This window comes from Chionomys nivalis, chromosome 7 (genome assembly GCF_950005125.1).
Source record: "Chionomys nivalis chromosome 7, mChiNiv1.1, whole genome shotgun sequence".
NCBI classification, from domain to species: domain Eukaryota; kingdom Metazoa; phylum Chordata; class Mammalia; order Rodentia; family Cricetidae; genus Chionomys; species Chionomys nivalis.
The window spans coordinates 51,013,303-51,038,604 of NC_080092.1; the positions used below are offsets into that span (position 1 = coordinate 51,013,303).

Sequence of the window (25,302 nt, forward strand, 5' to 3'; positions counted from 1 at the left end):
TCAGCCTTCAGTCCCAGCCTTCATCTCCGTCACTCCCTTAGCGACCCTCATCCTTTGTCCTCTAGTCTAACTACCTCACCAAAAGAAAAAAAAGAAGAAGGCACTGGGACAGGCGTGTCGCTGCGAGCTGGAGACTAGCCTGGCCTGCCTACATTTCAAGTCCCAGGTGAAATCTATCGTCCTCCAGGCTAAGCCACGTGAATGCACCTGAGCACTGCCGATAACATCACAAATTAGCCCAGCCTCACTCCGAATTCTCCTGAGGCCTCCAGGGCTCTCCAGGCCATATCCTGTGTCTGTCCCCGTGCTCTTACTCCCTCCATCTAGATTTCAAGTTGTATTACAAGGGACAGTGGCGGTGGCACGAAAACAGATGCGTTGATCAACGGGATAAGACTGAAGACCTGGACACTTCGTTTTTCCCTTTGTTTTTTGTGACGGGGTTTCTCTGTGTAGTCCTGATTGTCCTGGAACTCACTGTGTAGATCAGGCTGGCCTTGAATTGAGAGAGAGAGAGAGAGAGAGAGAGAGAGAGAGAGATCCACCGGCTGACCTCGGATTTATGGAGAGATCCATTGGCCTCCTGGGTGCTGGGACTAAAGGAGTGTTGCCGCCGCCGTGACTGGCTGACAACCGAATTTTGATAAGCAAAAAAATACACATTGGAGTAAAGAAAGCATCTTCAACAAATGGTGCTGGTCAGTGTGGATAGCCACATGTAGAAGAATGAAAATGGGCCCATAGCTACCACCCTGCACAAAACTCAGTTCCAAACAGATCGCAGACCTCACCATAAGACCAGATACCCTGAATCTGGCAGAATAGGGCAGTAGGCTTGAAGTCAAGAAAGGCCTTTCTGAACAGGATGCCAACAGTAAAGGCATTGAGAAGGGACCTCCTGAAGATAAAAAGTTTCCATACAGAAAAAGACACTATCATCGAGAAAAGCTGCAGCCTACAGAATGGGGAGAAATCTTTAACAGTTAATCTGTCTCTTCAAGGCACTATCTAAAACCCCACTCTTCCCAAGCTGGTGTCTCTGAGTGGAAAACCATCAGGTGAGAACTCCATCTGCTTCCTGCCACAGCCTGTGGGAACTGACCTGTGCCATGATGAGGCTTCCTGCACATTTACGACTGGAGTTCCTTCTCTTCCTACTAAAGCTCCCCGGGGCTCTGTCCTGCAGCCTGTCCTCCTGCAGGAAGACACGCTCCAGCTCTGCTCACACCTACAGCTCCCTCAACACACCAGCTCCTTCCCACCATTGGACTATGGCCAAATTCTAGCACGTCAAGAAAGAATATACTAAAAACAACCTCCCTTGACTCCTACTGTCTTACAGGGACCACCCTCTGGCCCGCCCCTTCAGAGCCTGCTTTCTTTAAGGAGTTGCTCTGAGGGATCCTTTTGCTTCCTCTCTTCTCCATCGCTTCCAGTTCCCTCTATACTCCACCCACACCTCACCAAAAATTCCCACGGCTGCACCAAAGGGGACTTTGTAGGTCTTGTCTTCCCTGACCTCCACGTAGGCCTTTTACAATGATATTGCTATTGTATTTTGTGTACAGGACTGTTTCGCCTGCATGTATTTCCACATACCACCCCTGGGAGACCAGAGGAGGGCACTGGATCCCCAAGAACTGTAGTTACTGACGGCTGTGAGCCTCCATTGAGTGCTGGGAACTGCGCCCAGGTTTCTCAGGCAGAGCAGCCAATCCTCTTTCCCACTCAGCCCCTCTCCAGCCCCTCCGGAGGTTTCATTCTCATGGCAAACAGTCCGCTTTCCTCAGACCCACTCCTCCCCAGCCCTCCCCAGCCCTTCCTCTCTCCTGCGTCCTCCAGAGTCCCCAGGCACATTTCACTGCAGCACAGCAAGGAATCTACCACCTCTCCAGGCTCCTTCAACAGGGCCCCTAAGGTTCTTCATCTCCAGTAATTCCCCCAGGATGAGCTAACCCACTCCCATGGCTTCAGTTACCTCTGAGAGATGATCGACTCCCAAACCTACCCAGCTAAGCTCTAGACTGTGTCCAGCTGCCTAAAGATCTCTCTCTCCAGCTTGTCCCACAGGCATCGCCAGCTCCACGTGTCCACAGACAGAGGAGTCATCGCAAAATCTGGAGCTCCTGCCTGAGGAGCAGGCCTCCAAGGAAGAGGACCACCCCAGAAAAAGGATAACCCCAGGAAGATGAGGGTCACCCCAGAAAGAGGACAACCCCAGGAAGATGAGGGACACCCCAGGAAGAGGGCCAACCCAGGAAGAAGAGGGACACCCCAGGAAGAGGACAACCCCAGGAAGAGGACAACCCCAGGAAGAGGACAACCCCAGGAAGAAGAGGGCTACCCCAGGAAGAAGAGGACCCCAGGAAGAACAACACACAGGAGGACGGCACACAGGATAGCGGCACACGGGAGGATGGCACACAGGAGGGGGCACACAAGAGGATGGCACACGGGAGGACGGCACACGGGAGGATGGCACACGGGAGGACGGCACACGGGATAGTGGCACACGAGAGGACGGCACACGGGAGGACAGCACATGGGATGGCGGCAAACAGGAGGACAGCACACGGGAGGACGGCGGCACACGGGAGGTCGGCACACGGGAGGTCAGCACACGGGATGGCGGCACATGGGAGGAGGATGGCACACAGGAGGACGGCCCACGAGAGAACACCAAGGAAGAGCACTACCCACACCCACAATGGACCAAGGGCTGCATGCATGCTCTCCCACCCCCTCACTTTCTGACGTCCTACCCATTACTAACTCCTTTTGATTTTTATAAAGCAAAACTCAGAATTCAGTTCTCCCCCAAAACTATGTAACTCCAATGCCATGAAAAATGGCAATATATATATCTGAAACTAGAAGACATTCCATCTAAAGGGCTAGAGCCCGAGTTGTCATGGCTACATTTTCTGGAGTTTCAAGACAGGCCAGCAAAGCCCTTTTTTCTTCTTCTTTTTTTTTTAAAGACAGGATCTTACTATGTAGCTCTGGCTGTCATGGAACTCATTGTGTAGACCAGGCTGGCCTTGGATTCACAGAAATCTGCCCACCTCTGCCTCACCGCTGGGATTAAAGGCATGCGCTGCCACCACCAGGTCAGAAATCCTTATATAGACACCTAAAATTTTTACAACATCACCAACTCTTATTGGATAAACTCCTGAGGATGTGACTTCTAGACTCCCAATGTTCTCCCCTCCCCAGAAATAATGGCAGCAAGGAGATGTACTTTATGTAGCTATTTGTTCAGCTGAGTGTGAGAGTAAAAAATATTCTTAGGGCAGGAGAGAGAGCTCAGTGGTCCACCGGCTGCTCTTCCACAGAACCCACATAGCCACTAGCAACCGTCTGTAGCTCCAGTTTCAGGGAATCCAGTACTTCCTTCTGGCCTCAGGCACATACAAACACTTATACACATAAAATAATTTAAGCCGGGCGGTGGTGGCACACGCCTTTAATCCCAGCACTTGGGAGGCAGAGGCAGGCGGATCTCTGTGAGTTCGAGACCATCCTGGTCTACAAGAGCTAGTTCCAGGACAGGCTCCAAAGCCACAGAGAAACCCTGTCTCGAAAAACCAACAACAATAATAATAATAATAATAATAATTTTAAAAATTAATGTTCAAATACATTTTAAGCTAAGATATTTATAAAAAGAGATGTGAGGTCAGTCAACTCAAATGGTCAGAGGCGCAGTGCATTGTGGTAGGCTGATGAGTTCTTTCTGGACTGGGCTGCCTTTGGCTCAGATGTGTGTGCACATCTGGATAAGGTTCACAGACACACACAGACACACACAGAGACACGCCATTTGACATACTTGCTTCCTACTGGCATCCAGACAGAGGCAACCGCAAAGGGTACTCTCCTTTTTCATTTTTTAAAAAAGATTTATATATTTATTGCATATACAGTGTTCTGTCTGCATGTACACCTGCAGGTCAGAAGAGGGCACCAGATCTCACTATGGATGGTTGTGAGCCACCATGTGGGTGTTGCGAGAGCTTTTAACCTCCGAGTTTTCTTTCCGGCCAGGTATTCTCTTTTTTTAAACTAAACTGTTCTTAACCTCAAGAAATATTGGCTGAGACCCATGGAAAATCTTAGGGTACTCTGCCTCTAAGAAGTCAGCGTAACCTGTACGGTGTCAATGGCATGAATTTTGTTTGAAAACAGTGTTTATTCAGGCAGAGTCTCATGAAGCCCCAGCTAGCCTGGAACATACTAGGGAGCCAAAGATGACCTCAAATTCTAATCCTCTTTCTAAGAGCTAGGATTTTTAGTGTGCCCTACCAGCCCTAGGTGAAAACTGGTTTTTAAGAGAAATAAAATAGTTATGTACTTTCTCCTTGAATGTCTGGCTCTTATGCCTTGAAATTAAGTAAAGACTGTAATTATTGAAGATGTATTTTTAGATAATTTTACTCAAGGTATACGGTTTATTAATTTGATGTCAGCTATGAGGTAATCTGTCATTCATTTACATTTTGGGGGTGAACCCAAGGTTTTCTAGTAAAAATTGCAATCAGATAGACATTGTCATGGAGGAAAAGAATAATGATAGTTAAAGCAAAATAAGATATAGGAGATTTTATATGTATACTAAAAATGGCTTGTGAGCAAAAAGCAATATTTAATTTGAAGAGAGAGTGCTATTTTTGGACAGAGATATTTAACATCATAAAGATTTCATTCTTCTAAACTTAACCCATAAATGTAACCCAATACATACTCTAATAAAAAGAGGAATGCGACTATTTTAGGAACTAAAAAAATTGTTTAAAAAATTCTTACGCAAAATACTTTTAAAGAAAGCCAGCGATTTTTTTTTTAAAGAGGGTAATGAGGACAATAATTAAAACAATTTGGTTCTCGCACATGACTGAGTCAGAAGAGTGAATCCAAAACAGCCCTTTGCTGGGAGGTTTCTTCATTACAAAGATAACAACTCAATAATGTCGGGGTGTAGCTGGTGGTAGCATGCTTGCCTAGCATACACACAGCCCTGAGTTTGATCTCCAGCAGTGCAGAAAAATAAATAAACTAACAAGATTAGGTCGACTTGCTTGCAATGTATTTAAAAAACAGAAAACTCAAGTTGACTCTATAATTTTTCCTTACACCACAGTAATTGCAAATGGATTTAAGGCCTAAGAATATAGGACAGAATCAAGCAACCTGGTGGTGGACAATTCTAACACCAGCACTTGTGAGATACAGGCAGGAGAGTCAGGACATCAGGGTCATCCTCATAGCAAATTCAAGGCTAGCCTGGGCACAGAAGGTGCTGTCGCAAAACTTTGCGCACACACACATACGCCACTTTTTTGTCTGTTCTACAGTCAAGCATTGATACAAAAAAATAATGTCACATCTCAAACTTTCCAGAGAATTCTACTTTCACCTTAAAAGGAGAATAATTTAAAGAATAAAATTATATCCAAATGTTCAATTCTTTGTGATACATGTTTAAGATACTGTGGAAAAAAATACTATTTTTCCTTTCCGTTTTTGAAAACACGAAAAATCTCCATAACATAGGTATTATTAAATACAAACAAACCCGGGCTCACCAGACATTTGATGACTGTCTTTGAAGCGGGAGATAAAGGCCAGGGTCAGAGGAAGTTGTTTTCAACCTAGAATCACAACCCTAGGCAAACGCACAGACATGAGGGGAGAAATTGGTTGTTGCCAATCATGCAGGAACTTAAAAACCTTAACTCCCATGCATCATTTCTTGGAAAACTACCAAAGGATGCATGGTACCAAAACAAAGCCATAAACCAATGAAGGAAGTCAGAGGAACTGAAAAATAAATAATAAGAGGGCTAAGGTGTAGTTCAGCGGTAGAGCACTTGCCTCTCAGGCACAAGGTCTTGGGTTTAATCCTCAACATTGAAGACAAAAATTAAAAATTCAAACAAATAAAAAAGAAACTCAAGGAGGTTCCGAAAGACTGTTCTGAAGCAGAGCCGAGGCAACGCCTTGACGAAGCAGCTTGAGAAACTGCGAGCCCCATGGTGTACGTAGCATAGGGAGGGCAGGGAGAAATATTGCTGAAGGCATTTTATTATTTGGTTTGTAGAAATGATGACAATGAACAGTGTGATATCAAAAATAAATATTAATTATTAATTCCAAAATGACAAAATATCATGCAAGGAAGGAAAGAGCCACCTCAGGCCCCTCATCCAGGTCAACAGTTTCCATGCCTCAGATGGATGCCCAAAACCTTGAATGGTATTAAACCACAGGCAATACTTTTTTCTTATAAATCCATACCTATGAGAAGTTCAATTTAAGAATTAGGTGCAGCCAGGCTCGGGGGCACGTGACTGCAATCTCAACACTAAGGAGGCTGAGGCAGGAGGATTGCCACAAAATTCTAAGCCAGCCTAGGCTCCAGAGTGAGAGGATGTCTCAAAGGAGAGGGGGAATTAAACATAGGAAGAGATCAACAGAATAATTATGACAATATACTGCAGTAAAAGCCAAGAGTAGAGTCCGTCTCTTTTGAAGAGTCACAACAGACAGGCGTAGTTCTGCCCACGGCGGAGGAGGACTCCTGTAGCACCGTGAAGCGACTCAGCAGCTAGCAACACAGCCAGCGACTATGAAAATCCATCACAGCAAGAATTGTCCCAGCTATGTGGGGGGCGGAGGGCTTGACTATAGACCGGGACATTTCTGGTAGTCTAAGTATATTCTCCTATGTTTTCACACTGGAGTGGTTGAATTTGTCTCTATCGTAAACATCAGGACAAGCTCACTGGGGCAAATACACCGCCAAACAACATGCCAAACTAGCTCTTCGTGTTTCTCATCTTGACAGGATTTTAAAAAATAACTTGAAGGTAAGTTATCAAATTTTGTCAGTCAGCGGGATGAAATCGGACAACTCCTGAGGTTGCTCTAATGAGCCTATTTTAAAAAATAAAATTAAAAATTATCTTTAGAATGATGTTCTGCCTTGACAGAATTTTGTCAACAAATTTCAAGAGCACCAATTTTATTTTACTGACAAACAAAACCTTTTTCAAAATCCATTTGGGGGATTACCTTTCTTTAAAAAAAACAAAACTATTTTATAATGTATTCATTCCCAAACATGTAATAGACGTGGCTAAGTGAGGCCACCTGAGGGTGATGCTGATAGAGCAGAAGGAACAGACATAGTGAGAATGGGAAGAGGGAGGAGAGAGACACACGAGGCACAAACGCAGTAGGCAGGCGCCCTGTCCAGTTCAGGGCTGGGGAAGTCCCGCCCTCCTACCCACAGGGTGATAGCACAGCCCTTTCAACAGGGCACCGAGGACATCTGGAATGCGTCTGCCTGTGAAGCTTGCCTGGCCATAAAATGTGATAAAAGCCCATTTGGGTTTTGGAGTTTAAATATTTGGAATATAAGGTGGGAAAGGCCCTTGTAGGGTCACATGAATGCTATTAGGGCCTGGAAGGCTCCCAGGACTGACAGGTAACTTGACTGTCTCAGAAGAAGGCTTATCTCAAGGTTGGAACCAGACCTTAGTGTGAAGGATAAGCCCCAGAAAGCTATATCTACTCCCGGGGGTGCTAATAAGTTTAGGAGTCGAAACTGTCTCCAATTTCTTTATGGGTTTAATCAGCTCAGACTTTTCTTTCTTATCTATTATTTATTGAGTTGAGGCAATTTTATCCTAAAATCACAAAATGTATTGTGAGGTCCTTATATTTCTCTTAAAAAACTACTGCCAAAGGAGAGAACAGACTTCTTCTGTTTGGAAGAAATGCTTAGCTGTTGTCTGGGTTTCAGATAAATCTAGGTCATAAATAATGTTCCAAGGTTTGTTTCTGTTCTGTGTGTGCGTGTGTGTGAAACACACTACAGAGAGAATGGGAAAGGCATTTCCGGTGGGGTCAGGGAGATGGCTCGGCTGTAAAAGCCCTTGCCACCAAAGCTACCACAGAGTTCGAACCCTGGGACCCACAGGACAGAGGAGAGCTGTCCTCTGACCCCTACACAAGCTCCACATACAAACAGACAGCTGTCCCCTGCAGACGGTTCCAGCAGGCATTTATCCTCACCACGTGGGCATCTCATCCCATCTTCTAGAAGGTGAGCACTGGGGAGGGACGGAACTGACTTCACAGTTTGGGACTAAATCTCTGATACAAAACAACTTAAAACGGGAAAAGTTTGGGATTGGAATTAATCCTTTGTTTTGATTTGTTTGTTTTTTTTAAAGTTGGTGGCATTCTGAATGCAATTTTTCAGATTTATAGATTTATTTCGTGTGTGTGTCAGAGGACAACTTGTGGGAGTCAGCCCTCTCTGTCCATAACTCGGGCTCAAGAGATGGAGCTGTGGGTCCCATGCTGGCAGCAGTACCTTTAGCTTCAAGCCACCTCCCTGGCCCCACGCTCCCATACAAATAGTGGCCAAGTGTACCCATATCCGTATTAGCCCATGACTGCCCATTAGGGAGACTCCCTAGCAGAGAACCTTTGGGGATGTCCAGCCTAACAGAGACTACATCTTGTAATTCAGCCCTATTGGGTGCCTGCAAATGTTATAACCAATTACAACTGTTTTGTCTTAATAAATATGTAACTAGTTATAAATCGGTTTTAGTATATAGATAACCAGTTATAATATAACACTGACCTAACATTCTTTCTCTTCAGAATCTCAAATCAATTTAAGAAGCAATCTAGGGGCTGGAGAAATGGCTCAGTGATTAAGAGCATTGCCTGCTCTTCCAAAGGTCCTGAGTTCAATTCCCAGCAACCACATGGTGGCTCACAACTATCTGTAATGATGTCTGGTGCCCTCTTCTGGCCTGTAGACATACACACAGACAGAATATTGTATATACAATAAATAAATAAATATTTTAAAAAAGAGGCAATCTAAAACTTTAAGTGTCTTTTGGGAGGAGTGATGGTAGTTATTGTTGCTTTGAGGCAGGCCCTTGCTGTATGACTTGCCTGGCCTGGAACTCCCTATGTGGACCGTGCCCACCTCTGCTCCCCCCCCCCCCCGCCCCGGGTGCTGGGATTAGAGGCATATACCGCTAGGCCAGGCAAGGGTTATCTACTTTATGTGTGCAAGTGTTTTGCCTCAGTGTATATATGCCCATCATGTGAGTGCCTGGTACCAAGAGAGATCAGAAGAAGGTGTCAGATCCCTTGGAACTGGAGTTACAGATAGCTGTGAGCTACCATGTGGTGGGTGCTGGGAACCAAACCCAGGTCATCTGCTGAGCCATAACTCCAGCCATAAGAGGCTGTCTTTATGGCTCTTTCTGTCTCTATTTCATGCCACAGCTACAAAATCAAGAACCTCACCAGCACCTATCACTGGCCAAATACTTATCCTAAACCTCTGTCTTCCTCCTCACGCTGTGCTCCCTCACGGCTCCTCATCTGTCCAGACCTCTGTCTTCCTCTTCACGCTGTGCTCTCTCACGGCTCTTCATCTGTGTGGCTTCTAGTGTTCCCATTCCCCCAGCTAATGCCCGACCACTTCCTTTCTGTGCATCAATTGCCCCTCCCTGGTCAGACCCCTCCAGTTGTCCTGCCCGTCCCTGGACCTCCATCTCCCTTCTGCATTTTTGTCCATCAAATATGGATGTTATGAGCCAAAGCCAACACCAGAACGACAGCCTAGGAGCTTAGGGGTTGACGTTCACCACAGGACACAGGTGATGGCAAGAGAAGGCCCAACCCATCAAACTGAATCTGTGTCCTGGTTGGAAGAAAGCTGTCACCGCAGAAGGTTCAGTCTCTGAAGACAGACGCCTCACAGCCCGTGGGTAGAACTGTCAGCTGACAGAACGACAGGGTAGTCCCTTAGGGACAGGGACTCTTGACACTTTATACACCCCATGCCTGCCTCAGTTCCCAGCGCATGCACAGTGCTTAGCTTGTCTGCCGTGGAGATCTCCAGAGGGTTTTGTTTTGTTTTGGAGTGCAGCCCATGCTGGCCTTCAACTCAAGACTCTCCTGCCTCAGCATCCTGTACTGGGGTTGAGCCACCACACCCGGTGTGAACTCACTGTATATTCTTAATAATTAATGAACTAGTTACCTTTTTAAAAAATGAAGGGAGAGAGGACGATCTTAGGAAAACCCAGACTAGGGAATCAAGGTTTAGACGACTTAGCTGGGCTGTCACAGCCATCTAGTGGCCAAACAGTGACATCACTAGCTTAGTGCGTTGTGAAGTGTTAAAACCATAGTTTTAACAATTGTCTATTTGCTTCTTACTTAAGTAAGCTGTAAAAACAGACTTTTCCCAGCACTGAGAACTGAACCCAAGACCTCAGTCCCAACGTAGGTAAACTAAAATTAAGAAGTGACATCTTTACTCCCAGCACTTGGGAGGCAGAGGCAGGGCGGTCTTTGAGTTCAAAGTCCCCCTAATGTATAAATCAAGTTTCAGGACAGTCAGTGCTAGGCCAGGAAATCCTGTCTCAGGAGGAAAAGAAGAAGCTGAGTGTCAGGGAGTCCATCTGTAAACCCAGCACCATGCTGAGGTCAAACAATCACAAGGGCAAAGTCACACTGAACTACACAAGGAAAACAAAGCCAGACAACAGAAAAGATACAGACGGACTGGGAGGGGACACAAGGGAGGAGCTAAGTCCTTGGGAGACTGCAAGAAGACTCCTTGGCACCAAGGACAAGCAGAAGGTGCTGGGGGGGGGGGTCCTGTACTTGTCAAAGTTGACGTCCAGCATGCCCGCCTTCTCCTGGCTAATTCGTAAGAGTGGCATGTCCAGCCGTCGAATGCAGTCCTTGTCTAGCGTTGCTGTCCACTCCTGGAAGGTTTTCCGAACCAGCTCATCGATGGCTTGAACCATCTGCTGATAGGTGTGGACACTCTCCTCTCCAGTCCCAATGTGGGGCAGGAAATGGGCTCCAGCCAGGCACTGGGGGAGGAAGAGATGGAGCCGTTTATCCAGACCTGCAGTGGGCATTCACACCCGCATGCACACACACACACACACACACACACACACACACGCACACCCTCGGCCCCAGAAAGGAGACTGAGGCTGGTGAGCTAGAGGAGGGACTGGACCAGGGAGGGAGGAAGTAAAGCCCTCTGAGGAGACTCAGCATGAATGCCTAAGAGTAGAGGGCAGTCCCAAAGAACAGGGCAGACAAGGGACGATCAGAGACCAGGGACCTGAGGGTTTGTTCCTCCACTCTCTCGCAGAGTCAAACAGCTTTCCCCACCCCGACACCCCCCTGCCCACCCCCTGCACCGCTCCCTCCCCGCCCCCCGCCGTCCTGGGTGGACTCTGTGTTAACCTGCTAGGATTACAAGCATATTCCACCATGCCTAACACAAAAACTGTTGTTGTTGTTTTAAAAGTCCTCCCTTAATCCTTGTTCCGTTATCCTTGTTCTTCCAGAAGGAGCAGGTTCTTGCTGCCCAGGTCTCTGGGTCACCAGGTTTGTCCCTGATCTGTTACTCTAACTTCCCAGATGCTAAGATGACCTTTGTTCCACAAGCCACTCCTGCCACTTCTGCTAACCAAACCATGGGTGCCCTCCCCTCCTCCTAAGGACCCTGTCTGGACTCAGCACCCCCAGGCTGTACAGCCACCACACTCGGGCCGCAGCACTGAAGACAGTTTAGAGGGGCCGGACACTCACATTCATGACTCGGTCGATGCGGCGCCGCAGGATCCGCACCCAGTGGGCCTGTCCAGAATACTGAGCCATGTACGGCTCCAGGTACGGCCACTTCTTGTTCAGCTCGCGGTTCACCAGGGCTAACTCGCTATTGAACAGCATATAGAGGTCGACGGCCTTCTTCTCATAGGTCCGCATGATGGCCTAAGGGACAAGATGACACGCTCCATGCAAGTGGGTTCCCTCCATCTCCCCTGACAGCCACACACAGTGGGCGCGTTCTTCAGAGAAGTGGAAGTCACGGGAGCAGAAGGTGGAACAGAAGAAAAATCAGCAACTGAGCAAGAGGGGAAGGACACATGGAGGAACTAAGGGCAAGGGATGGGCCTCTGAGGCGGGGGGAGGGGGGGGCGCACCTCCCGTGTAGCCAGCCTATGGAAGGTGTCCAGGAGCAGCACTCCGTGCTCTACATCCCGAACCAACTCAAAGGCTGAGGTGATCAAGTTCTGGGTCATCACCTCCAGATCCTTGACACCAGCACGGAATCTGCAAGGTCAGGGAGGCACAGAGAAGAGTGGGTGCCCTCATCTGCCGCCCAGCGCCATCCCCAGTGTGCTGTGCATCAGACCACATGTCCTGACGCTGTTTCACCCTGGACAAGGCTGGGAGACAATCCTTAGTCTTATTTACGGATAAGGAGGTACAGGCATCTGCTCGTGAGGATTTTCAGGACATTGCTCGGTGTTCTGACAGGTACACTGGAACCTAGAAACCGACCTGCCACCTCTCCTCTCGCCTTCCCACCCTAAAGCTGTTCCCACAATCTTCAACTTGCAAACTTTCTGCCTCTGCCCCCAGATCCTGGGAGTCCCCCGGTCTCCTTTGCACACCAGGCCTCTCTTCCTGCTCTGGTTCCCTGCCTCCCTGCCTGGCCCAGCCTCAGCCTGTGAGCCCCTCACTTATTGTAGTCTTCATGCCAGGAGGTGTTCTTCACATCTAGGATGCCTCCGCGGACGGCTCGCAGCATCTGCAGATTTCTATGGAAGATGTCCTCGATTTCAAGCAGGTTCCGTGTGATCTGTGGCCCCTGGGCACCAAAGAAGCAGGGAAGAGGACCCTGCTTACCATCTTCCCACCGGGCAAAGTGGTACTGACATTCGCAAACCTAAAAAGAGATCCAACCGTGTGAGCCTTCTTTCTCTTCTGAACCCTGGCATCCCGAGTTCTTTGGCTTGTCTTCAGAAGTTCATGAACGAGAGAGGACCGTCCTGATTAAGGACACTGGGATAAATTTTGCCTGAAGGATGAACTATGAGATGCTTAGGCAGTGATAACAAGCAAAAGCCAAGAAGAAAGAGGTGGTAGGAGGAGGTCACACATGGTGCAGAAGGAGTCAACATGCAAAGTTCCAGGTTTGGACTCTAAGTGCTTGGCTCCTTATGGGGACTCGACGGTCTGCTGTGGCTTTCATGTACCCGCCCCGGCAGTGTCCCTACCTCAATGAGGTCCTTGCAGCGCTGCACAAAGGCATCTACTTGAGCAAATATGCTGGTCTGGTCTAGAACCCAGCCCCGACTGGAGAACCTGTGGGAGGAAGAGGATAGATTAAATCAGAAGCAGAGACACTACGGATCATTCTGTCCGTGCAAAACTGGACTGTGTGAGCCTGGGTTCAGACAAGAGACCCCGAAGAGCAGATTCCCTGAGCCCTGAGAGAAGAGACCCAAGGTGAGCAGAACCATAAAACAAACACAGCCTCAAGTTCTAGAAGGTGGCCTTGCAGATCATGTAGTCATGGGAGGAGGAAAGGGCCACGTGAGGCTCTTGGAAGGGGCTAGGAGGAGACCTCAGGGCTAGGAGCAGAACATCTACACTCCATAAAAGAGGAGGGCGTGAGAACTGTGGGAACGTCAAGGGTGTACACGGATGTTAGGAGGCCAACGTACTGGGTGTGCATCTGTACGGCACGTAGGTAGTGATCCTTCCAAGCGTGGCAACAAGAAATGCAGCCCTGCAGGTCCTCCTTGCTGGAAGAGACGTAGCCCTCGAAGATCCGGTCCAGAGAGATGGACTGGCAGCACAGGCGGATAATCTCGTTGCTCATCTGCAGAGGGAGCCCAAAGCCTCAATTCTCAGCCTTCTCCCCACCACGCCCTTTCCTGACTCTAGCTGTGCCTCAGGCCTTGGCTTCCTGGCTCCGGCTTGGCTCCTGAAGCCCATCTTGCTCCTCCAGGCACTCCGCGTCATGCGCCTTGTCATAATCTTTGCTCTGCCCTCAGCCCAGCTCAGCAGTTACGCTGCTCTGGCTTCAGCAACTCCTCTACCACCCTGTGTCTCCCCTGAACGCTCTGTCTTGATCATTCCTGCTCAGGAACAGAGTTCCTTCCAGAACCAACCTTCCCATACACCACTGCAAACTCGATTTGGAGAAAGGAGAAGAGGTCTTTCCCCTGCACAGACTCAGCCCAGATCCTTCTTGCCTGCTGTCCTAGGCTCACTCCTACCTCCTTCAAAGCCCTCGTCCTGCTTAAGCCACCTCAGCGAGAAGCAGAAGCCAGGCCCATCCCTAAAGACTCAGTATCAGTCTGAGTTGCAGGGCCGTATTGGTTCCTTTCCACCACACTGCCAGGGGATCCGCCCTGCCCTCACGGCCACCCCACCTCATTCCTGCTCTTGGCATCCACACACCTTTCAAAACAGAGAGGCTCAGGGATCAGCCCTGCCCTCACGGCCACCCCACCACACCCCTGCGCTTTGCATGGCACACCTTCCTGAACAGAGAGGTCAGCCTTTCCCGGGTGTTGTAGTGGGGGGAGTTGACCCAGATGATGCGAATGAGACTGATCAGCTTCGGGAGCTTATCAGAGATGTCCTTAGGCTTCATGAAGGCCAGCTCCTGGTAGGGCTCCCTCAGGATTGACAAGAAAGTCAGGTTTGACTGAGCTTGGCGAGAGCCGTCCTAACAATAGAGAAACCAGGAGAGATGGCTCAGTCGGTAGCGTTTGCTACTGTGCAGACACATGAGGACCTGAGTTCAGATCTCCAGCACCCATGGAAAAGCTGGCCACAGTGGCCTGTAATCCAGTACTGTTGGCAGGAAAAGACAGGCAGGTCCCTGGAGTTTGCTGGCCAGCTACACTAGTCAATAGGTGAGCTCCATCTCAGTGAGAGACTCTGAATATAGGGCTGGAGCGATGGCTCAGAAGGTAGGCGCACTTGCTGCTCTTGCAAAGGACCTATACTTTCTGCTGCCAGCACCCACAATGACAGCTAACGTTATCTCTAACGCCAATTCCAGAGGGCCAATGCCCTCTTCTGGCTTCCTAGGGCACCGCATGCACATAATAGACAAAACAAATAAAGTTGAAAAAAAAGTGAAGAACAATTGAGGGTGATACCCAGTGAACCCCTCTGCTTCCCACATGCACACACTTGCATACACCCACACAAACATGTGTACAGAGCACTCACACAAAAATTCATATTTTCCATTCATCTCGAGCACATCCTCTAGGCAGCCCTCCCGGTAAGCTCTCTCCAAGAGTTATCATTTCAAAACCAGAGTTCGCTCATTCATTTTCTTTTTTAAAATATTTATTTTTATGTGTGCAGGTGTTTTGTCTGCATGTGTGCCTGTGTACCGTGTTGGATCCCCTGGAACTGGAGTTACAGATGGTTGTGAGCTGCCACGTGAGTGCCGGGAACTGACCCCAGGTCCTCTGCAAGAACACCTAGCATTCTTAACCTTTGAGCCATTGTTCTAGCCCTCATTTGCCTTTTTTTTTTTTTGAGATGGGTTTCACATAGTCGCCCATAGTCTGGGGGAGCATCACACTTACTGTGTAACCAAGGATGACCTTATATTTCTGATTGCCCTGCTTCCACATCCATGTGCTAGGTGTAGTTTAAAAGAAAATGGCCACCAAAAGAGGTAGCACTATTAGGAAGTGTGGCCTTGTTGGAGGAAGTGTATCATGGTGGAGGTGGGCTTTGAGGTCTTCTATGCTCAAGCTGCACCCAATGTCACAGTTCACTTCCTGCTGCCTGCAGATCTCCAACACCGTGTCTGCCTGTATGCCATTTCCCACAATAATGACAATGGATTAAACCTCTGAAACTGTAAGCCACCCCAATTAAATGTTTTCCTTTATAAAAACTGCCATGGTGGGGCTGGAGAAATAGCTCAGCAGTTAAGAGCACTGACTGTTCTTCCAGAAGACCCGGGTTCAATTCCCAGCACCCACATGGCAGCTCACAACTGTCTGAAAATCCAGTTCCAGGGGATCTGACACCTTCACACCAAGGCACATAAAAAAAAAAAAAAAAAGATAAATAGGGACTGGAGAGATGGCTCAGCGGTTAAAAGCGTTGCCTGCTCTTCCAAAGGTCCTGAGTTCAATTCCCAGCAACCACATGGTGGCTCACAACCATCTGTAATGAGGTCTGTTGCCATCTTCTGGCCTTCAGGTATACACGCAGAAAGAATATTGTATACATACTAAATAAATAAATAAATATTTTTTTTAAAAAAGATAAATAAATCATAAAGAATTTTTAAAAAATCTGCCATGGTCATGGTGTCTTCTCACAGCAACAGAAACCCTAACTCAGACAGCTAGGATTGCAGATACAAACCATCATGCTTAGTTTATTCAGAGCTGACAACTGGCCCCGGGGTTTCATGCATGCTAGGCAAGCACTTGACCAGTAGATCAATGTTCCTTCCCTAGCCCTTCATATCCTGTTTCCTATAACGACCCCCAAGCCCAGATCTGGTGTCTGCTCCAGTTGAATTAAGAACTCTGTACAAAGTGGATGTTCAGAGCTGTTGGCGAGATGCTTGAGCATGGCTCCCCTCCCACATCCACTAAGGTCACCCAGTCCCTTTACTGTCCCGTTCTCAGTGAGGCTCTTAAACTTCTGTTTGTCACAGCTCAATTCCCTCAATATCTGGTTGTAATTTTCACCTGGGAAGAAAGGTCTTCTTCACCCATCACTCACCTCCTGGGAGACCCAGCAGCAACACAATCAGCTTGTCATAGGGAATTTAGTTTTTACAAGTTTGTTTTGAGACGCACATGCTATCTCTAATTCCTCTTTTATATAAGTCCTATTTTCTCAGCTGCACTGGAGGGCTGGGCTCACTGACGGGGAATCGCCTTTTCCTTGCTGACCAATTGGATGTCTTCCTACCTAAACAAGTGTTGTGCTGCTTAGGGGTGACGACAGAAGGGCACATTCAATACAGATGTAGCTTGTAAAAAATGTGGGGGGCAGGTAAAATGACTCAGTGGGTCTGATGACCTGAGTTCCAGCCTCCGACCCCCACGGTTGAAGGGGAGAGCCAGCTCCTGCGGGTTGGCCTCTGATTTCCACTCTGTGGCATGCCTGGGGATACATGGGACCCTGTCTGAGGACATTGAAAACAGCCCCCAGGGACCTAGTCCACAGCGCTGGTCAGTCTGTGCCTTGTGGTTTAGTTGCCTGCCTCCTGCTTCTCACCCCCTCCCCAGATCACCCCAGCCACTGCCCACTTTCCCTAAACTCCCAGTCTCTGACCCCCTCCACCTGGATCTGCTGGGCCAGTTTCATAAAGGGCGGGAGGTAGGACGACTTGGAGAGCAGCAGGATGGACTCGATGTGTTTCACTCCCTGCTTCACCAGCTGCTTGCTGATGCCAGATAGGTCCATGCAGCGATTGTGCCAGAACTCGATCTCTTCCAAAGGACCTAAATTTTCCCCCGTCTCCACAGACTCCTGAGCACTCAGCACCTCCTTGATCTGCCGGGTCCAGTGAATCATGGAGGCTGCAGAGGAGAAGGGGGAACATTTCCTGCTGCTGAGCTGAGCCCTCAATGCTCAACAGCTGGAGCTGCCTTCCCCCCCTCACCCTTGCCCTCACTCCAGACACGGCCAAAGCCAGCCACTCACTCTCCAGGCGCTGGACCAGCTCCTTGTCCTTCACCACGACCTCAGGGTTCATGTTAATGGCCTCTGCAGGGATGTACAGGACGGTGTGACCCTCCAGCTTGTACCGAGTATCTAAAAAAGGACCAGGAAAATTCCAAGGGTGGGCTTTGCTGCCTCTGTATTAATTATGATTGATGATCAATGGGGGGCAGGAAGTATAGCCCCCCTCAAGTTGGCTAACTCTGTGTATCCACAGGCTTCACAGTTTCATGTCTACAATTCAAAAAAAGCTCCACTGTTTTCAATGTCCTCAGACAGGGTCTCATGTATCCCCAGGCATGCCACAGAGTGGAAATCAGAGGCCAACCCGCAGGAGTTGGCTCTCCCCTTCGACCGTGGGGGTCTGAGGCTGGAACTCAGGTCGTCAGACCCATTGAGTCATCTTACCTGCCCCCCGAATTTTTTACAAACTACATCTGTATTGAACGTGCCCTTCTGTCGTCACCCCTAAGCAGCACAACACTTGTTGACATTGTATAGGGGGCTATGAATAATCTAGAGGTTATTTAAAGTACATGGGAAGATATATGGAGGTTATATACAATTACTGCACCATTTTCTAAGGGGCTTGAATATCCACAGAATGGAATTCTAAAACCAATCCCCACAGACAGCAAAGGCAGCATATGTATTTTAGGAGAACAGACAGGAGTAACTATGACTCAGACTTCTTTAGTATAGAGAGCAGAAGTAACAGAAGCCAAGTGGCAAAGCTCCAGGAGGTCTGTTAAGAAATTACCATAAAATAATTTCACTATCTGCGCCACATCCTCCACAATACGCAAAGTCCCCAACTGCCCCTCCCAGTGCCTCTTTCTCCTTATGCTTCATGTACTCAGAGCAGTCTCCAACTCCAGTTTGAGCAGGTCTGAACAAGTTCTATATTAGAAAAGTGGATCTAAATTAGAAGGCAATTTTTGCAACAATACTATATTCAGCACTGACCAAGGCTTTGTTTGGCAGAGTTGAGGATCAAGCTGCAGACCTCAGACATTTCAAGCAAATGCTCTACCTCTGAGCCCCCCTCCTGTGACTAGTCTTTATTATTCGGAGATACTCAAATATTCTTCTCTTTGTTGCTGTTTTGGTTTTTGTTGTTCTATTTTGTTTGAGCCTGCCCCGAAATTCACAGAAAGAGAGAGAAAGATCTTCCTACCTCTGCCTCCAGAGGACTGGGATCAAAGGCCTGAGCCACCACACTCAACCCTCTGAGGAGGTCTCTATTAATTATTTGTTAATAGGAAATGCTTTACATTATGATACTTAAAGAAAAAGGAATCTGAGACAGTATTTTATATGATATCTCAAACAAAAGGATAGACAGACACTGGATTGGACAAGGGTGGCGCATGCCTTTAATCCCAGCACTTGGGAGGCAGAGGCAGGTGGATCTCTGTGAGCTTGAGGCCAGTCTGGTCTATACAGTGAGTTCCAGGACAGCCAGGGCTAAACAGTGAAATCCTGTCTCAAAAAAACAAAAACAGAAAAAAACAAACAAAAAGAATAGGCACTAGATAGAAATGACTTATTTCATTTTTAATATATTTTAGATTTACTTATTTAATGTGTATGAATGTTTTGCTTACAAGTATGTCTGTGTACCATGTATGTTCCTTGTACTCATGGAGGTCAGAAGAGGCCATCAGATCCCCCAGAACAGGAATACAGTTATGAGTACCATGTGAGTACTGGACATAAAACCTGGGTCCTCTGCAAGACCAACAAGTGTTTAACCACTGAACATCCCTCCAGCCCTACTTTTGTTGGTTTTGGTTGGTTGGTTGGTTTTTTTGAGGCAGAATCTTACTATGTAACTCTGGCTGTCCTGAAACTAGCTCTTGTAGACCAGGCTGGCCTCAAACTCACAGAGATCCGCCTGCCTCTGCCTCCCGAGTGCTGGGATTACAGACATGCGCCACCATGCAGGGCTCCACTCCGTCGCTCTTCTAGATTCCTGTGTCTTAAGCTGCTCTCAAACTCACTATGTAGCCAAGAATGACTTTGAATGTCTGTTCCTCCTACCTCTACCTCCCGAGGGTTGGAATCACAAGTGTGTGCACTATCCTCAGGTTACCCAACCCAGGGTTTTGTGCCTCTAGCAACTGAGCCACTGTCCGAGCCCAAGTCAGGACATGTGGAAGCATATGCTTGTGCTTTTGTGTACACACATGTTTAAGCACATGGGTACCACATGCATGTGGATGGTCCACATGGTAAGACTTCATTTCCAAGAGTCTTTTAAAGGCATACATGAAACACTGAGTTTGGCCCTGAGTGCTGAAAAGGCATTCTTTTGATATTGATTTGAGTATGAATATTAACAGGGTTGGTGGTGTGGATCGATGGTAGAGTGTGTGATTAGCGCATGGGAGGCCCTGGGTGTGATCCTTAGCTCCATCACCAAAAACATAAGAAGGCGAATGAGACGCATCACCCAGCCGCCTCGTCACCCCACCCTGGAGAAGTCAGCTGCCCAGCCTCAGGCTTACCTGTCAGGCAGGCCAAAAACCTATGCAGATGTGAAACAAAGTGATTTCGGATGCTCTCAGGCCAAGTTGTATTCATAAAAATCTGCGGGACATAGACACCACTGAGCAGCCGAAGCAAAGCTGGGATGTAGGCGCCCCGCACTGTCCCGAACTGCACAGTTGTCTCAAAGTTCTCCGGGGTGATGGGAACAGGAGCTTGCCGGATGAAGTACACAATCTGATTCTGAGTCTGCAGGAAACAACAGATCCGAGTTCAGTCTCCAGGACCCACCAAGATGCCCAAAGAAACCCAAGGCTCCCCTGGTGAAAGCCAGGCTGAGCTTTGTCAATGTCCCTACCTCCTGTCCTTCCCAGGGATGTAGATTCCACACCCGAAGATGTGGGGAGGAAATAGACAAAACATGCCTTAAGGGTATAGACTCATTTTATTCAACTTGAACCACAAGTCTCACACTATGTCCAGCATGTAGTAGATGGCCAATAAATGCTTATCAGGTGAACAGGTGGGTGGACAGGATAGAATAGGCACTTCTTCCAGCCACGGAAAAAGAAGGGAGAAAAAAAGAGATCAAGAAAGAAAGTTGCAAGTAAGAAATAATTATTGGGTCATGGTGGCACACACTTTTAATCCCAGGCCTCAAGAGGCAGAGGCAGGCAGATCTCCAAGTTTAAGGATAGCCTGGTCTACAGAATGAGTTCTGAGACAGCCAGGGCTACACAGAGAAACCCTCTTGAAAAACAAAAAAGAAAAAATTATCTAGGATTTCTCATTTCAGTTGCTTTCCCCCGACCCCAGGATCTCAAATTGGCGTGGAACTTCCTGCACAGCTGAGGACAAGCTCTGGGTGTAGGGTTTACAGTGCACACGTCGGCTTCACACCAGGCTTCGCTTTGCATCCTCTTCCCCAGTTTCCCTTTCACACTCAGCTTTACCCGCGCGAGGCTCTGCTGTGGCTACATTCAGAACTGTAGCTTTGCTCAGTTATGAAACAAAACCAAAAGATGCTTTGCTCCCGTAACCGTCACAGAGATGAAAAGGTTTGACCAACACACACACACACAGAGATAAAGGAGAATCCTGCTATTTTTAAAGGTATTACATCTAATTTTGTTTGAATTTAATAGAATAAAAAGAAACTGAAGTTGAAACAAGGATTGCTAAGCTTCAAATAAATGTCTATTCACCCAGAGACATCTACAAACGATCCTTTATTTCTCTAGTGCCAGGGACTGGTTACTGGATCTCACACATGCTAAGTACATGCTCTACTGGGAAACTACATCCCTACCCAATTTTCCCCATTTATTTATTATTAGTGTGTGTGTGTGTGTGTGTGTGAGAGAGAGAGAGAGAGAGAGAGAGAGAGAGAGAGAGAGAGAGAGAGAGGGAGGGAGGGAGGGAGGGAGGGAGGGAGGGAGGGAGGGAGAGAGAGAGAGAAGACAATGACAATTCGGGGAGTCAAGTCTTTGCTTCTATCGTAAATTTATGGGATCAGACTCCGGTCATCAGGTTTGTATGTAAAATACCAAGATCTGTTGAGCCATCTCCCTGGCCCTCAGATGTGTGTGTGTGTGCATGTTTGTGCACGTGTGAGTTGTTTTTTGTTTTGTTTTGTTTTGTTTTCCCCGAGACCAGGTCTCTGCTATGAAGACATGACTTGGAACTTACTTGAGTCCAGACTGGGCTTGCAAGAATTCTGCTTCTGCTTTCCAGCTGCTAGGACTGGAGACAGGGGCCACCACTCCCAGTTCTCTCAATTTTTAATTCCAAAAAAAAAGGCGATTCATAGAAAAATTTCAAGGAAAATAAAATTAACAAAATATGCTTTTCACCTAGATTCAACGTTAACACTTCGCATGTTTGCCTCCTCTCTCTACACTGGAGCCTGTGAGCTACAGGCATCCGGACACCACACCCTTAATACGTGGTCTGTATCTTCTAAAAATCCCTAGCACTGTAATTATTGCACTAGAAAAATTAACCTACTGGGGCTGGAGAGATGGCTCAGTGGTTAAGAGCATTGCCTGCCCTTCCAAAGGTCCTGAGTTCAATTCCCAGCAACCACATGGTGGCTCACAACCATCTGTAATGAGGTCTGGTGCCCTCTTCTGGACTTCAGGCATACACGCAGAAAGAATACTGTATACATAATAAATAAATAAATATAAAAAAAAAATTAACCTATGCAGCTGGGCGGTGGTGGTGCACGCCTTTAATCCCAGCACTTGGGAGGCAGAGGCAGGCGGATCTCTGTGAGTTCGAGACCAGCCTGGTCTACAAGAGCTAGTTCCAGGGCTGGAGAGATGGCTCAGCGGTTAAGAGCACTGCCTGCTCTTCCAAAGGTCCTGAGTTCAATTCCCAGCAACCACATGGTGGCTCACAACCATCTGTAATGAGGTCTGGTGCCCTCTTCTGGCCTTCAGGCATACAATCAGACAGAATACTGTATAAATAATAAATAAATATTTTAAAAATATCTTTAAAAAGAAAAAAAAATTTGAAAAAAAAAAAAAAAGAGCTAGTTCCAGGACAGGCTCCAAAACAGCAGAGAAACCCTGTCTCGGAAAAACAAAAAAAAAAAAAAAAAAAAATTAACCTATGCAATATAATATATGCCCATATTGACTTTTCTCCAGTAGTCCGTTCATATCCAAGCCAGGATCATGTCTGACTTTGTGGTTGCTACTGTTTGCTTTTGTTTCTGTTCTGAAACAGGGTCTCACTATGTAGCCTGGGCTGTCCTGGAATGCATTGCTACATAAACTAGAATGGCCTTCAACTCACAGGGTTCCCCTGCCTCTGCCTCCCACATGTCTCGTACTGTGTGTGTGTGTGTGTGTGTGTGTGTGTGTGTGTGTGTGTGTGTGTGAGAGAGAGAGAGAGAGAGAGACAGAGACAGAGAGACAGAGAGGGAGGGAGGGAGGGAGGGAGGGAGGGAGGGAGGGAGAGAGAGAGAGAGAGATTGTGGGTATTTGGGGTGGGTTTTGTTTTTTCTTTTTCTTCCTTTTCTTTTTTTTTTTTTTTTTTTTTTGAGACAAAATTTCATACTCAGGCTGGCCTAGAACTCTCTTTGTGGCCAATACTGGCCTTGAACTTATGACACTCCTGTCTTTGTCTACCACACCCTCCTTTCATTTCAACAATTCCCCATCCTTTGCTAGCTTGTGCGCGTATGTACTGAGGCAGTCTTACTGAACTCCCAATACTCCAGTTTCAGCCTCTCACGTGATGGATCACAAGCACGTGCCATCATCCCCAGCTTTTTCTTTCTTTCTATGTTGTTCTATCAATCTTCTAAGAATCAAGCCAGATGTTTTCCAGAATATTCCTTAATTTGGATTTATCTGATTGCTTGTTACTAGGTTGAAGTTAAATGTTCTCTGTAGAAAACCAGTTAACACTACCCACGAGTTGGGATCCTTTAGTGCTGTAACTAACACACACGCAGACATTAAGCGTGGGTGACAACGGTAAACAGCATCAGTGTGTGCTCTGGACTCCCAGATGCAGTTTCCTTGGCATTTCAGGACAGTCCTTTGTGTGCTCTTTCCGAGTCCACACCACACTGGCTCTCTGCTCCTCCAGTTCGGCTGTGCCCATCCCTGAAGTCTATCCGCTTCTGATTGTGTTGTGTCTTCGGCCTTTCCTTTCCCATGGGCTGCGGATGGTGACAAGAGTCTCAGCCACAGCTATTCAGGTCTTCTGGTTGGTGACATGCTGCTTTATTCATCCCTAAAATCCAGAGTCCCCCTTTCATCTCATTCTCACCTTTATCATCCCGTCTGCTCTTTCAAACGACAGAATTCATGTTCATATCAAGTTGCACCGTCGCACGATGCTGTTGTGAGGAGTCTCTTCCTCCTCTACGTGCTTTGTTCTTTTCCCTTTGTCCTTGATATAATGTGCTCGCCGTTGCCATGCAATTTCGCCCCATTTTGCTCATGCCTGAGCAGCTTTGTCAATTCCCTCTTTTGGCTCTAGCCCACTGTGGGCGACTTCTTGATGTCCCACTGTGAGAGACCAGTTTATTTTGCCTCTTGAAGTTAAAGCAAAAGGATTAGGTATTTTATATTTTATTCACTTTTTTTTGTAGCTGAGAGACCCATGTGAGGAGGGCGAGTGGTTAAGGCTAATTTAAGGCGACAGCAAATCTTTGTTAAAACACAAAATCTCTTAGGAGATTTTGGGACTGCTCCAAGGTGCCCTCCATCCAGCTGTGGCCAAGAGGGGACTCTGCTTCAGCTGTCCCTTGGTCACCCATTTAATGTGCACATCTACTTTTAAAATTCACTAGATTTGATTATGCCTTTGTTCTGTATTTTGTAGATTATGCATGGCTTTGTTTTCATGTTTGCAGGTTTTGCTTTTTGCTCCTTTTTTCAGATACTGGGTGATGGATTTGGGAGGTGGGGAAAAAGAGTTCCTCTTGGCTAACGGAGTGAGAGGGCACAGCCCAGCATGGTAGGGACGTGGGCATGGCAGAGGGAGCACCCGACAGTATCCAAAGTCAGGATGTAAAAAGAAATGAATCTTTTTTCCTCTTTCTGTGCTGGGGATTGAACACAGGGCCTCACATGGGCTAAAAAGACTAAGCTATACCCCCAGCCCTGTGAATGGTTATTTTGTTTGTTTGTTTGTTTCAAAACAGGGTTTCTCTGTGTAGCCCTGGCTGTCCTGGAACTTGCTCTGTAGACCAGGCTGGCCACGAATTCAGAGAGCCTCCTGCATCTGCCTCTGGAGTGCTGGGATTAAAGGTGTGTGCCACCATTGCCCAGCCCACATTTTTTCTTTTGAAAACAAAAACCTTTTTCATCACTTTTGGGTTTGAGCATCAATGATCCATAGATAAAAGCTTCTTTTTGTCTTGGTTCAACACAGAATGCTAAATATCACCTTTCTGCTTTCATGTTCGTGATCCTACAAGAGCCAAGCAACAGACTTTTCCCAGCATTTTATTTTTAAATGTTTCAGAAGGAAATAAAAGAATCAGTGCAAGTGAGATGGCTCAGTAGTTAAAGGTGCTGGCCACCAAGCCCAGAGACCCGCATGCTATCCTGGAAACACATGAGATGCAGAGAGAAATGATCCCCACAAGTTGTTCTCTGACCACCACAAACATGCCAAGACATGCATGTTTGTGCACATACACACAAAACACACACGCTAAATAAATAAATAAATGGATAGATAGATAAATAA

At 47.3% G+C, this 25,302-nt stretch overlaps 1 protein-coding gene across 1 annotated transcript in view; it reads right to left on the reverse strand.

Annotated features, from left to right (window-relative positions):
- Dnah2 (dynein axonemal heavy chain 2) overlaps positions 1-25,302 on the reverse strand; it is a 125,813-nt gene that overhangs the window by 85,186 nt on the left and 15,325 nt on the right. The window contains exons 6-15 of the mRNA XM_057774390.1: positions 20,103-20,331; positions 17,575-17,685; positions 17,212-17,450; positions 14,411-14,602; positions 13,590-13,747; positions 13,140-13,227; positions 12,603-12,808; positions 12,060-12,189; positions 11,665-11,847; positions 10,717-10,931 (exon numbers count right to left, since the gene is read on the reverse strand). Of these exons, the coding sequence (XP_057630373.1) occupies positions 10,717-10,931; positions 11,665-11,847; positions 12,060-12,189; positions 12,603-12,808; positions 13,140-13,227; positions 13,590-13,747; positions 14,411-14,602; positions 17,212-17,450; positions 17,575-17,685; positions 20,103-20,331 (1,751 nt within the window). The remainder of the gene's footprint in view (positions 1-10,716; positions 10,932-11,664; positions 11,848-12,059; positions 12,190-12,602; positions 12,809-13,139; positions 13,228-13,589; positions 13,748-14,410; positions 14,603-17,211; positions 17,451-17,574; positions 17,686-20,102; positions 20,332-25,302) is intronic.